Genomic DNA, 16,281 nt, shown 5'->3' on the forward strand with positions numbered 1-16,281 from the left:
AATACTAAATGTCAGATTATGTAATAAATATGTCAATTGCTAAGAATTATTATTATTAAAGAAATCATTTAATGAATAGTAGCATTCTTCAATTAACCATGTCTTAAGATTTGTATAAAATTTGTGTCCAACTAAACTAGTAATAGGTTTCGGCACAGTATTATAAATTTTGCTTAGCATATAATAGGAGTTCTTTTTAAATAGACTCAAATTTGCTGCTGGCATGTTCAAAGGTTTTTGTGTAATTGTTCGTTTATTATTATTGTCTTTAATCAGAAACAGATCCATGTGTTTCTTCACAAAAGTACATGCCTCCAGAATGTATAGACAGGCCCTAACTACACTACACTACAGGCCCTAACAGGGACTAGGCCCATTTGCCCTATTTGTATTTTGTGCAATGAAGTTCACTCGTAAATAAATGCAAATGCTGTGTATTAATATTACAATGTTTGCGCTCCGTTCTGATTTTCCTATAGATGCTGGTAATTTTTCAGATTTAATAAATGTGTGTTTAGATTAGATAAAAAAATTATATGTGTATGTCAAATTAAAACATGAGGCTTGCTAAGTTCTAAATATTTGCTATACAGAGAATTTCAGGCGTATAAAAGCCTATTGAGAAATAAAACTGATATCATACAAGCCGATATCAATATCATTGTTAAATATAGATTACGAAAATCAAAGTTTTCGGATAACTTTCACATCAATAATGGAAAGACTATGAATGCCAACTGTATAGTGGTAGCCATTAAAATATTAATTGAAAAGTAAATATAAAACAAAATGGCGGCGTATTCTGATTTTAAACATACATACCTATGTACCAATACTATTTTTTAAAAGTAATTCTACACAGTTTTTTTTCTATCTCATGAACCGTGAGACAGTTAAAATTTTCACAGATTGTGTATTTTTGTTGTCGCTATAACAACAAATACTAAAAAGTACGGAACCCTCGATGGGCGAGTCCGACTCGCACTTGTCCGGTTTATAAGTCAGTTTCATCCAGTTATAAACACGTTCTCCGTAGTTTCCAGCAAGGGAATAAATAAACTCTTTTCTAACAGGAAAGCCCGTAACAAATGAACACTCAACCTATTTCGCCGGGGCCCGATTAGGATGTGTTTGCGCACAAACATACAATCAAACACTATTAGCGAGGGCAAACATACGGAGTTTAAGGTCTATCTTGGGCAGAGTGAAGGAATAGGCACTGAAGTCCTGAAATAATACTTATAACTACTACGTTTTTCTAAGGTTATAATCCGTAGAAAAATCTTATATTAGGCTTTTTATGCGGTATAATATTGAAGTAAATTAATAATAAGTAATAATAGTTATAATGTTTTATTAACCGCATAAAGTGCCCGAAAATTCTCATGCTTGCTTCTTTGTAGATCTTAATAAAGCTAAAAATATAATTAAAGAAACCTACTTGACTCGTAAAATGGCATATAAACATTGTAGGTAAGTACCCATGACGATAAATAAATATATGAGGAAAGTATCTTTTTGACAAGTTGAAAATACCTCAAACCGCATTATAAGCGATAAAATCTTATCATAACAAAACTTCCAACCCTTAAGCACATCACAAAACAATATCCATGATTGAAGTAAACTTTTCAAATTAACTAAACTCGCATAAACTCCTTCGAGATAGAGATAGAAATTATACGAGTAATTAAACTGATCTTGAAGCCTTTTAACACAAATCTTTGCGGAAAGAAGGAACTTCAGTTACTTGTCAAAGGTTTAGTTAAAAGTTTGAGGCGCAATTTAAAGGATTGGAGCGTGTGTTGATGCCGTGACAGTGCACAAAATATGTCAATTTAATGTCTAAAAAAATAATTGAAATTAATAAAAGTATTACGTACAGATTACAGTTAGAACAATGCAAGAGAAAGAAGGAATACGAGTACTCTGACAAGATCAATCTTATGATAATAATGATAAACCTTTTTGGTAGGGAGTCCTCAATAATTTAGTATTATTGTGTGCCATTTACAAGGATTAACTAGAGTACCTAAAGAGTACCATAAGAAATTATTTTCTATTCCTTTCTCTCGTACAAGATATTGCTCAAATTCTTATTTCAACCGTTGTCTCAATTATTATAATATAAATGTATCCCACATTGATCTTTTTTCGTATAAAACCTGTGAAAGTTTCACTTCGTACTTCAAATCGAAATTGTAAGTAGGTATAATTTAAGTAGGTATAATTAAACTTTTGTAACAACTTCTATAATTTAACATTGTAATAGGTAACTTATGCACAAATAATTTATAACTTTCTTTGTGTACCCCGTGTGGTTGTATGTACGAGTAAGCAACCTGCCCGTGCATACATATACATGGATGAATGAATATAGATACACTTCAAGTAACTGATAAGTTTGTTAATTAATGATAACTTTGTTTTCCGCTTACTGCTCCTACACTAGCTACTTTATTATATGACTGTTTGTTGCCTAAATAAAAAAAATAAAAAAGTATCTACCCTAGAGTTCTCTCCGAATATTATATGCCGATTAAGGTAACACTAAAGTTGTACCGTTCTCGAGAACGTTCTCCGTTTACGTTAAAAGCCACAACTCTAGGTAACACATTGTTTTCGTACAATGTCTCGCAAGCCCGCATAGTTTACCAATTTCCAAGTTACATAGCGTAAATGCTACATGCAATCCGCTACCGCTTATGACAGTGAGTGGTTCACTCATGCAATCCGCTACCGCTTATGTAGTGAGAGGTGTTCAGTGCCAAGGATGACATTCACGCGCTGAGTTGTATGGCAGCCATATTGAGTGCAAGTTTTAATTGTGTGGAAACGGGTTGGGTCCCAATTGCAGCGGGGGATTTATTAAACTATTCTAGTGTTTATTTTTATCTCAAAAACCTAACACTAACAGTTCCTGCTGCATCCTACCAGATTGGGGCTTCCTATTTCCAACCAAAATCCAAAAATGGGCGTAGGAACAAGTTTTTACAAAAGTACAGTACCTGTATCTATCAGCAATGTCAGCTTAGCAGATCTTCCAATTCGACGGGAAATCTGATTGAGATTAGTCCTATTTATTCACAATGATTTTATTCACCATAAAGTGACTGTCTAGGTAATTAGTACGCAAATAAGTTTTTTTTAATGAAATAGGAGGCAAACGAGCAGACAGATCATCTGATGAAGTTAAAATAAACGCATTGTTACAAGCCGGGCTCTTACAAAATGTATGCTAATAATTTAAATTAAAACGGAACTTAATCGCGTGCACTTACTTTTATTTATTACGTTTGACGTTTCGAACGTGACATTACAATCAAGGTCTCGGGTAAAAACAATAAAAGTAAGAAAAAAGGTAGTGCACGCAATTGAATTCCGTTTCAGCTTAAATTATGAGTAAAAATCGTAAATTATGATAAATTCGCACACCTTAAGTATCACTAAGTTACTAGTGTTTAATCTGATCTCACTAACATATTTCTCCAACTTAATACTACCCCAAATGACTTATAAAAACATAAACAATATTTCCTCGAGTTCCGTGTACACTACGAACACTACGATCGCCGTGGGAGCAACTAAACGCAACCGTACCCTGGACGAAGTTAACGTAATTATAATATTGGTCTCGCGGGACTCGGCGCTAAATGCAGTGCTTTTATGACTCAAGTGCTTGGAAATGTAGATAGTGCTGTTGTAAGTGTGAACTAAATAGAAGCATTCATTTTGTTACAGTTTTTATATGTAAGTGGGACAATATTGTTTACAGGAAACTATTATGTAATGGTTAACGATTTGGGTCCATTTTACTAAATCTTTTATCATACTTTTCATTTCCCATATTTTCGATCAAGCCAACTTTAACATTAGTTTTGGAGTAGTGATTGGGGGATTTTGCAAATATAGATTAGTTTCTGTGTGAATAATTTTACGGCATTCGCTCTTGATCAAAGCGTGTAGAAATTCAATATAAAAACTAAAACTTTGCGTTAGCCTCTTTTAAGCAAGTGCTACTTTGCAAGTTGATGAAAAAAAAAACGATAGTGACCTGCGGTGGCAGCATGGTTGCATTTTTATCACCTATCACTATGCCTGTCACTTTCGCACTTAAATACTTGTTAGAACGTGACAGGCATGGTGACAGGTGACATGGTGTGATGCGTAGGTGCGCGGGGCCCCCAAACGCGCGGGGCCTGTGGCATTTGCTACTTTTGCCACGTGGCTAATCCGCCACTGTTGTCAGGTTTAAATAAATAAAATAAATAACTAAATAAAGTTTTATTTCAGGCAAAAAGTACATTCGTACACCCATATCAAGATACAATTTAAAAGTTAAAGGTTTGTTACCGTCTATCTTGTCATGCGTCACTCTGGCATTTACATACTTATAGGTCTTCTAGTTTAGTTGGCAGTGACCCTACCTACGAAGCAGGTCCCAGGTTCAAATCCTGGTAAGGGCATTTATTTGTGTGCTCATCACAAATATTTGTTCCTGAGTTATGAACGTTTTCCATGTATTTAATTATTTATCTACATCTATCTATCTATTATTATACCGACGTCTAGTACCCACAAGACAAGCCTTACTTACTGTGGGGCTTGGCCGATTTCTGTACCTAATATTGTCCCATAGTACCGTCAACCGGGGTAAATAGGGACAAAACTTAAAATGTGATATACCTATTTCTTAATAACTGTAGCCACAGAAATTGTCTCATACAAAATCTGCTATTATTTTCAATCGAATGATACAATTTGTGGTGGGTATTTCTTAAGTAATTGTCAGGTAAATCACATTTTATGTGTTGTCCCTATTTACCCCAGCCGTTCCTATTCACCCCGGTTGCCAGTATGTATTTAAAAGTCCACTGTTGTCACAAGCGGTAGCGACTCGCCATCACTACCGCCACATCTTTACCGGACGGATCGCTCCTCGTAACGAGATCAAGAATTAACTTTGCCTCCCCTCGCTAGGGGGCGCTAGGGGGCGCTATCGATTGAAAATGACATTCCACTGAAGCCACGCGAATATGAGGGATATTTAGGCTTAATAACCCGGCTGAGTGAATAAATAAATACAGGGTGGACCCCGAAGGATTTTAGGGGTTTTCCTTAAAAACAGGGTGCTAGGGAGAATCCCGAAGGTTTTAACGATATTCCTGATCATATTAAGAGATTGAAATGTCGTAGAAAGTTACCAGAACTTTGCAAAGACTTTGCAATGACAAATCATAGAAATATGACATTATATATAACACGAGTCAATATTTAATCAATCATTAGCACTGGTACGTTTTTGCCCCCTAAAATCGGGCTATGATAATCAGACTAACCTTTCTGCCCCCGACTTCGACAGCATAGAATGACGATTTCCGTGACAAAAACTATCCTAATTCAACTAATTACATAGGTTTTCGGTTATAGTGGTTTAAGTGTAAAGAGGTAAGTAACAGACACAGACACAGGTACTTTAGAATTACTTCTATGACACATTACACACTATCTTTAGACAACTAGTTATTACCTACTCGTCTCAAAAGACAAATTTCTCAAGAAACTATATTATCACCTACAACGTAGGTACCTACTTACAAAGTATTTACGAGCAAGCAACTGCACTTTGCCACTTTCCGTGCCCTCGTCGCGCTCAAATTGCTCATAATTGGGGCCAGTTAGTTCTTCCAAGTGCCTTTGTGACTTCTGTGCCGAGTGCTAAGTGACTTCGGTGGCGAAATGACTTCGGTGGCAACTTGAGGTCGCTATGAGAAACTCTACAGGTTCAAAGGGAGAAAAATTTAGGTCAATGCTGGAGAAGCAGACGATAAAGATCCTACGCCGTTGACGAGTCCATATTAGCTCAAGGACGCACTGTTGTTGCTTTTTACATTCATTCATTCATTCATTATTTATTTATGACCAATATTCATTGTGTATGAAATATAAAAATATACAAAAAACTCTTCACATTACATAACAATAAAAAAATAATTAACAATTAACTTAAAAATAAACAGAATTAATATTTACAAAGCATTAAAAGCATTACAAAAAGCACATTTCATACACATTTAAACACATCTCACAAAGGAAATCTCTTACATAAACTGTCTGCAATAAACCATCTTCACCGCCAAGACAAAGCGATTGAAATCAACGTTTTTATGGACCCTAAAACAATGAATATACAAAAAAACCCACTGAGCGCAAACCTAAAGCCTCTTAATTACCAGCACATGACGAAACAAAAGCATGTTTTAATTAAAAACTGGACATATCTTAATAATCTACGCTAAATGAGCGCGCTTTTGGTAAAGATTTCTGGATTTTCTGCCTTTTTGCTCGGAGTTAGGCGGTAAATTGGATTACTGCGGCATTTAATTAATACAAAAGAAATAAATATGTATCTGGAACGATCTTACACAGATCAACCTAGTCTTTAATATATAAATACATACTTAGGTAACTGAGGAACAAATATTCGTGGTAGCACACGAATAAATGCCCTTACCGGGATTTGAACCCAGGACCTCCTGTTTCGTAGCCAGGATCACTACTTGGACACCCTTATTACTTTTAATGTTCACCTTATATTAAATATTTTGGAAATAATCATATTAATCATCATAATCATAATCATTAGTTATTTGTTATACAAGGGTGCAAAGTTGTATTTTAACACACGAAAAGTAAAATACATTTGCACCCGTGTGTAACAAAAAACTTTTTCCCTCACTATAGCGAGGAAAGTGCAACCACAGGCGTTAGATCATCTTCATCAACTGGAATCACTCATTTTTTTACGATATTATAACAAAAAACTCTGGAAATTCTGTACTTTTACGTGAGAAGTTTTTAAGTAAAATTTTTGTTGACAATGTTGACATTTCTGACGTATGAAATGTTAATGATGCGTTTTGAAATTGCATCGACTTAACTTGTGCGTTCAGAATTATATTAAACATAATTATTAAAAAAACAAACGTTTATTATGAAATTTTAAGGTTTATGACTTAAAGTCATTAAATAAATAGTCATTCAATAATATTTAATCATTATCATTTGTAGTCATTTAATAATATTTTTATAACGTGTAAATTAGCTTTATGAATAAATGACTTATGACTTAAAGCTAAATCTGGTATTTTTTATTAGATTCTCAAACCATTTATTTAATGATAATTAATATCGAACGAACCATTATTATGAGCGTTTTACGTTTTGTTATCTGTCAAGCTACTTAAACACGCTCCATCCAAGGTCAAATTACTTTCCCGACTAGTGGATTAAATGCGTTTTTCTCCGCTTGTTTTAAAGGATAAAAGACGGCTTTCCGAGCTAGTAAGGGGACAAATAATTTATTAATAACAAAAATTACAGGTCATTCGAGTTATTGCCTATACGTAATAGGAAAATATAAAACATAATGCACACTTACAAAGTGTAGTAGATTTTAACATTGGTAAGTATTATATTACATATCTGATTTTGTAGGATTATGGGAGTAGAGTTCTTTATGGTCGTAGAAAGCCTGTTCGATTAGCCAATTCTTCAGTTTTGTTTTAAAGACTGTGTTGCTGTGTGGGTTAACTATTTCGTTGGGTAGATGATTGTATACCTTCGGGCCCATGACGTGCACAAGTTTGGCTGACTTGGCCAGCTTGTGTGAAACGGCCGGGAGTCTTATCTCAACTCGGGTGGAACGCACCGCATAGCGGCGAGAGGTTTCGCTCTTCTCACTCAATAAATTTGTCTATTTACTTCTGGTACTGTTACCCCTAAGTACTACTTCTTCAAAAGAGTAAACTACTAAATTAATAATACATATATAATATATAAACACCAAATTTTTATTACCGCTATTTTCATGCAACCGAACCGACTGTACAGCAGCGTACAACTTTAAAAAGGGTTAAACCCCAATTGAAGTTAAACATGGAGCACGTGAGGCACTCGCACGTCTAATTAACTGCACGCGAATTACGCCAGAGGGCGCTCAACGGGTACATTCCGATACCTTGTGAAGTGAGTACGAGAGCCCGTCTCGCAACCAGTGTAACTGGAACCAGGTCAAACACATTTCAGAAAGAGGATAAAACGTCAAAAGTTAACGACCCGGGTACATATGAAACATGTTTTTCTAAGTCTTTAAGGACTAAAATATGTATCCCGCCTGTGTGTAGTTCAAAAATAACTTTTGATGCTCTTCACTTTGCGATGTCTACAGGAAAGTCGGGGACAAATTAAGCATACAATAAAATGTATATAACCCACCCAACTTTTGGAAAGTAGTTAAATGGTCAGACAAAAAAAATATTTTTCGGTCAGCAGAAAAAATTGTTGATAGGCAAAAATCTCACCTAACCTAATCCATGCTGACCATCAGATTATTCTGATGAAAAAAACAATTTTTTTTGCAGATCTGTTAAATCATACCCAATTATGACCGGGAGAGAGAGAGAGGTGGTTCGTTTTTGTATCATAATTAAATATTTCAAGAAAACGTTATTAAAAGTTGCATTTTTGTACACGTATATCTTTTTTTTAGCCAAAACTGTGTGTAACGCTCTGCAAGCGTAATAACTCAAACGCTTGACCCATTTCCATGTGCCAAGCGTTCGGAACTTCAAATTAATGGATAAAAACAGTTAAACGGTACTACGTGGCTTTTATGCCTGTTTCAAGAATGTGGGTTTTGTAAAAATTTTGCAGCAGAAAAGTTTTTGTGAAATTTGATTGGAAAATTAACAAGATATTTTTAACAACTTTGGGAACAAATCAAATTATTTTATAGTCAAAATTTATTTACAATACAATAAAATATAACATGAATAATAATAATAATTTCACTTTTCTGTACATAGTGTTCGTTTGTCTGTCATATTTAATTGTCTACTCTCTGTCGCTCAAAGGTTGACTGGAAGAGATCCCTTACAGGGATAAGTTCGCCTTTGTACATTGTATACTTTCTGTTTAATTGTATATATTAACCTGTCTTATGTGCAATAAAGTGTTTACATACATACATACATTTCTTACAAATATTTATATAATTACACGAGGTAATTATTTTATTAAATATTTTGATTTGTGTTTTGATTTGTGATAGATGGCAGCACCAGTCTCTCTCGCCATATCGTAATTCCGTAAGGAATTCATATAGGAGGTGCAAGCGCATTCTGCTTGCCCTTAGAGTTGGTCAAGTACGCCTAGTCTTACTAAGATGGCATATTGTCAAGAAATTGAGACGGGTACCGCCGTGGCGAGGTGGCCTAGGGGTTCATGGCGTTAGCCGCGATAGCTAAAGACGCCGGTTCTAATACGGCCTTCACCACTGAAGGGCTTCGTCACTTTTTCTATAATATATGACATCTATTACATTTTATAAGATATTTTTAAGTTGCAACATCAACAGCAAGTACTATACTTTTTCAATTAAGCTCACTACGATTTAGCACAAAGAATTAAGCGAAAATGTAAGCTAGAATATGCTGCAGAAGGAACTACAGTCCGCTGGATTATAATTAAGAAAGTTGCTAAACGCAAGCCTTAACAGACGTATAAAATAAAACACATTTTTTTACTGAAAACATTGTCATTGGAACTCTTATTTTATTTTTTGTTGCCATTATAGAGTAAGCTTTTTAAAAATCTTGAATAATTGCTAGTTTTGCTGGAAAAGACGTTAAACTCAAAAAGTGTGTGCGTGTAATCTTTACGCGCGATTGAAGTAAAACTTCTTTGACGATGACGTTTATCGCTATGTTGGCACTTTGACGTGTGTCCTATTGTGCGTGTGTCACTATGAGCGTTACTTCCCTCAGAAAAAAAAAACTGAGTTACCCTCTAGTCGCGCCTAAAGAAGTTTTACTTCAATTACGTTATTCATAGGAAACTGTGGCTATCGGACCAGAATTAACTGTTTGTGACTATGGATGTATATTTATTATATTATAACGTAGGTATTATATATATTTGTTATATAGGTACTGTTACTTCAAATTTTTATCTTATTTTATTTATTTTCGCCCTCTTTTATAAATTTATTGACTTTCCTCTAGTCTATTGTACGCAGTGCTATATTTGTCTACTGTTCTTCATCAATTCTCATCTACTCAAAGGTTAACTGGAAGAAATCCCTTAAAGGGATAAGTTCGCCTTTGTACTGCCTATTTCTGTGCCATATTTGTGTTATATGTCTTTGTACAATAAAGAGTTTATACATACATACATACTTATTGTTCTTTAACGTGTGTTACACCATCATTTGCCTAGACCAATAGTTACCTTTAGCTGGCGGTTTAAATAACCTTTATCTGATCTTATTTTGTGGTGCAAAATATTTATACACTTATTTAATTCCATATACACTCGTGGATAAATTTAGAGAAACGCAAAAAAAAAAGTTTTATTTCTTCTTCTTCTTTCGGCCTTGTCTCATTTCTAATTGGGGTCGGCTCTTCTAATCCTCCTTCTCCAGAGATATCGTTTCCGGGTCGTCGCTGGGTATAAATTGTTATTACACAGATCTTTTTTAACACAAAAAAGTCATCATTCGCTTGCCCTTATCCCATTCATTTGGGGTCGGCGCAGTAAGTATGTCTTTTTCTTCCATACCTCTCTCTAGCCCGTCATCTCATCACTCAATCGCATTCGTTTCATATCATCTCTCACACAGTCCATCCACCTTTTCCTCGGTTTTCCTCTCCCGATAATTCCCTCCACATTCGTTCGTAATACCTTTCTCGTCACATGATTTTCATCCCTCCGCATGCATACATGTCCGTACCACGCTAGGCGATTCGCTCTTAATTACTAATTTTGAAATTACTTTAGGTGCTGTAACCGAGTAATTAAACCTTGTTTTGGGTTCCTCTAAATTTGTCCATGAGTATAGTTTATAAAGAAAAACTTTAGTTTATACGCAATAGAAAATATCACTTAACATTGAAAGCACGGAACCGTTTTACAGAAGAAGTCGAACACGAGCTTCTGCAAGATTTAACTTTATTACGTGAAACGTTTTTACTATTGTACTTGAAAAACTGTACGGGCAGTCATGGAATGTAAAGTACAAAGCTAGCCTCGCGAAACAATGTAGCGATGTTATTTTAAAAGGCTAATTTGGCGTAATTTCGATTCGACTTTCTATCGAATTTTGTGTAAACATACGTAGTATCACTAGTTGAAGTTTCCAACTTAGAGGATAAGAATATAGACCCAACGACGACCCGGAACAGATACAACTGGAGAAAATTGATTAGGAGAGCCGACCCCAAATAAAAATGGGATAAGGCCTGAAGAAGAAGAAGAAGAAGAACTTAGAGGTAGTTGTTTGCATTTTTTTGAATTTCGAAGCGATTATTTTCAAGTGTTCACTTAAACAAAAAGCTTTTTTAGAAACCAGGTTTGGAAAATTGGTTTTTCTTTTAGTAACATGTGGACTGAGTGTTTACTTTTTTTATTTAATTTTAATTTTATTTTTCATTCTAATTTAGCAGCATACTAGTCTATTTTGTGTTAACTTGTTTATGTGCAATAAAGTGAAGGTATAAAGGTATTAAGAATGAATGTGGAGGGAAGTACGAGGAGAGGAAAACCGAGGAAAAGGTGGATGGACTGTGTGAAAGATGATATGAAACTAACGCAAGTGAATGATGAGATGACGGGTGACAGAGATGTATGGAAGAAAAAGACATGCTGCGCCGACCCCAAGTGAATGGGACAAGGGCAAGCGAATGATGAAAGTGACATGCATAATAATTGGTATACTTCTAAAATTATATATCAATAGTATCATACTAGTCGATTGATTGGATCTTTAAAAGTATAAATATTAAATTACCAACTATATCCTTAAAAAACTGCTGAAAGCTAGCTGAACGTTACAGAAACCCCTATCTGGACCAAACATCACACGAACTACGGAGTCATCTAAAATGCAGCATTCGATAAAAAAGCACTTTCGTCGGCTGTTCACTCCATTTTGGATCCATGCCAGGGTTACAAAATCCTCTTAGTTACCACACATCGTACGTGCCTAGAGTTCATTAAAAAAAATCACTTATTTAAAATGATTCGTCGGTTATTAAATCGGTCGTTCTCTGAATTTGGCAATGCATCAAAACTCGCTTAAACATACCAGGTTTAAAAATTATTATTACTTATAAAAAAATATTTGTTGACGCTACTGTATCAATTCTAAAAAAATTCATTTAAGTATTTAATTATCATTGCTTATCTCAATTATATTAGGTATCTCAAAAGTCAAAATTCAAAAGCATTTATTTGTTCAACATAGGTAAGGAACAAACCATCTAACATCATCATCAGGTACATCTCTGACGTGACGCGTCAAAATTTACCACATGTCACTAAACTGTATTTATTTCCATAATCAACAATTTGGCGCCGCAAAAAGTTACTCATTCAGGTTTCAAGCTAAGTTATAATAAAGATTTTAACATACCTACATACAAATAACATCTTGATACCGCAATACTCCGCTGCCCTAATATAACAGGGTTCTATGTTACATTTTCAAGATAGTTGAAATTCGACTTAATGTCACTGTGATAAAGTTCAAATTTCAGTTCGATAAAAGTGAAACATAGAACGATGTAATATTGGGGCAGCGACTCGTTCATGCTCTGAAGTATAACCCGCAATTTTCCAACTATTTTCACCCGCACTGTCCAATAATGGGCGTGAAATCAAATACCTATCCAGCCAGTTATTATCACAGACATGGGTGCTATTTCTATTGCCAAACTAGTATTTCTATTTACTTTTATACCTTGGAATAGGATAACCTTTTGTTTTTAGGCCAGTGTTATTTCATTACTTTAATAAGTCTGGTGTAGTTCAAAATACTATTTGATTTTATATGAAACAATAGGTTGCATTTTAGAATTAATGAATTATATATACTATATAATGTTAGAAACTTCGAAGAGTTTCCTAACTTGTTGAATAAACAAATTTAAAATATGGATTTTAAGTTGCTATTTAATAATTGTTCCATAGTAGGCTATTTGAATTTTTCTCTTCTGAATAACATTTACAAATACCCTACCTACCTTATAGCAGATATCTCCTTTTTTTCTATCTAGAAATACATCATAGCATCTCTCTTCCCGTGTGTCGCATCTTCTATCCTACCCTATCTTGAATCTACTGACAGATTTTTCCTTTTGTCCTTTATCATGCAGCGTTCCTTGTCCTCTTTCTCCTTAGTTTTATATAAGACCTCCTGCAGTAATATTCCTACCTTGTCCCTTTATCTCCTGACGCATCTTCTCTCTCTCCTCCTCCATCTTGCGCTGTTTATCCTTGCGCCACTCCTCCGCCTCGCGGATGGCCTCCTGTAGCCTCCTGTTCCACCTCTTCCTTCTCTTATAGCACTCTAAACTTATTTCTGTATGGTTTTACCAAAAGCCTCCTATAGTTATGTTATATTCCTACCTTATCCCTTATCTCCTGACGCATCTTCTCTCTCTCCTCCTCCATCTTGCGGTGTTTCTCCTTGCGCCGCTCCTCCGCCTCGCGGATGGCCTCCTGTCGTTCGCGTTCCGCCTCCTCTTCCTTCTCCTTGTCGTCGCTGTCATCTCCGTCGCCACCGACCGCGCCTGTAACAAGCACATGATTTGTTAATTATTACTCGGAACCGGAAAGAACCCAAAAAATGGCATATACAAAAAAACTCTCGTACTTCCATACGTACTTCACTAAGAGACAGTCAGAAAGAAAGGTCTTCGCTCCTTTTATTATACCGACCTTTTGTAAGTGGAAAAGGTGTATAGTCGCCATCAGATATATCGGAGCGACCGAGGTGCTCAAAAACATCTGAACACGCACCTAGCGCCTTAATAATAGAGGCGTGTTTAGATATTTGTGAGCACCTTGGCCGCTCCGATATATCTGATGGCGACTGTACAAACGCAAGAGTTAGAAGCGACGAAAGAGTTGTTGGCTCTTCCCCACATTGACCTTACTCTATTTATGACAAGGGCCTGACACTTTGACAGAGAAAGATAGTCTTATTGCGATTCCTATAAGAGGAAAGAGAAAATAGCCATGCTTTGTCCTTATCACCGACCGGGTGGCATCACAGGTAGGAGGCGATGGCGAAATACCGAAATTTATAAGAGTGAAAGAGAAAAAATCCTATGCTGCCTAAATTTTATATGAATATTCTTTCTCTTACCCCCGGTCGCTCGGTGGCGCGTCTATAACTACTTGTATATACTGTGTCTATGATTTATGCTCATGTTAGAGAATATATTAACAGTTGAATAAAGTAGTAGGCCAAGTGCTATAGATAATATTATTTATGACTCATTGTAAAACGCCATTGATTACAGTATACTTGGCATAACATTAATGCATTTACGTTTAAGTATATAGAATAAAAATATATTGCCTGGTTAAAAACGAATTTTGAAATAAACGGTGTTTATGTTAGGTATAAAAATCGTAAAATTAATGTAGCTGCAATATTGCAGAACACATTTTTGTTAAATAACATTTGAAACCAAAACATATTGCAAAGTGAAAACACTACGCTAAATTGACCAAATCAAATTCCCCACCCATTTCCAAACCCATCTCCATCCGACAGACCCGTCAGTGACAAAAGCGCAGATTGACGTGAAATGGTTTGCAGACGCCATATTGGATCCCGGATAAAACCGGTTAAAGGCACGGATAACCGGATCCGGTTAAGGGTGCAAATGTGTTTCGTAACCTAATTGTTTTGGGATTGGTATAATTAACAGATATCTGTTCGAGGGAAATAACAGATAATGCGGTTGATTGGGAAGGGCGATGGGCCTTGTTTTTGTGAATTAAAAGGAGATGATATTATTAAATCATTTTACGGTTTAGACTCACTTGTTTTAGTCACTCGCGCGACATGTTTCGCAAGTACGCAACACACGGTCGTCGTGAACGCTGCTCGCACTATTAGTGCTTGAGAAAGGAGACCTAGGCTCTCCGAAACATGTCGCGCGAGTGACTAAAACAAGTGAGTCTAAACCGTAAAATGATTTAATATTAGTATGTCTCACAACAATTTAAATTCGAGATGATATTAATATTAATACAGGACATCATAGGGTATACAACAAATTTTTATTAATGGTATCAGTCGATCAGGTTTGTTTTGAGGATCAAATGTCTGTATGGGACCCATTGTCTTAAAGCAATACCAAAGTCACAAATGATTGTCAAATTCGGCACCCGCACTTTACTGACAAAACGCTTCTAACAAATTGGCATTACATCGTGACGTCACCATGTAAAGTCGCTATTGCTTAGAAGCCGTGTAAAACAAGGAAATTGCGATTTTGTCAGTGAAATATTGCGTTTTTGTATATAGTGTTGCAATACAATATATTTTTAATAAAATGTAAGGAATCGAATGGTACCATTATTTTTTTCCCTATTTGGAATTATTTTTTTTAACAAGTATTGTATTTACTTATTATTCCCATAATCCCATATATTTTTTAAGTTTATAATTAATTGTGATAAATTGCTCATTTTCTATATATTTAACTTGATTTAGTTATAAAATTCAACAAGAGGAAACAACCCTATATATAGGACATCCTTTCACAAATTGATTAATCCCCACGCTAAGCTCAAAAAGGCTTTGAGTTTTGGGTACTCAGATGAGGATGTAATATGATTATAAGTATACAAATATTTAAATACAATAGAAAACACCCATGACTAACGGCCCAATTCGAACAATGCTTATTAGATGTCACAGCGATACGATACCGATCTGTCAGTGTCAAAAGTGACGTTTTTGGTTGAAGAAATGTCACTTTCGACACAGACAGATCGGTATCGTACCGCTGTGACATAAGTATTGTTAGAATTGGCCCGTTAGTAAGTGTAACATCTCATCGTCATCATAATTTAAGAGCATGGCTCTTGTCGGTGAAGTATGCGCCAGTAACTTCTGGTAACTAGTAAATAGGTATTTACACTGTTTACCTATTTACCCAGTATCATATTTGACCAAGACCTACATATTATATATTTGTATTCCCCAGCGATACCGTTCATTTCAAAACCGGAATGGCACTATTATTAAATTCATCCCACGGCGACCATTTTACATTCCTAGCGTGCCTTGCACTCGCCTGTATTCCTATTTACACATCTTCAAACAAACCAATATAAAGAAAACCTGCAGTTAAGTAGTAAATACAAGAAAACAGAGGTCACTATAAACAGGCCACGGAGTATTGAGTTGTTAGGAATAAT

The 16,281-nt window shown here is 35.4% G+C and overlaps 1 protein-coding gene across 4 annotated transcripts in view; it reads right to left on the reverse strand.

Annotated features, from left to right (window-relative positions):
* LOC134750557 (complexin) overlaps positions 1 to 16,281 on the reverse strand; it is a 414,109-nt gene that overhangs the window by 27,798 nt on the left and 370,030 nt on the right. For all 4 annotated transcript variants that reach the window (XM_063685762.1, XM_063685764.1, XM_063685763.1 and 1 more), the window contains one exon: positions 13,468 to 13,631. In XM_063685762.1, the coding sequence (XP_063541832.1) occupies positions 13,468 to 13,631 (164 nt within the window). The remainder of the gene's footprint in view (positions 1 to 13,467; positions 13,632 to 16,281) is intronic.

The sequence above is a fragment of the Cydia strobilella genome, chromosome 20 (assembly GCF_947568885.1).
Source record: "Cydia strobilella chromosome 20, ilCydStro3.1, whole genome shotgun sequence".
Lineage (NCBI taxonomy): Eukaryota > Metazoa > Arthropoda > Insecta > Lepidoptera > Tortricidae > Cydia > Cydia strobilella.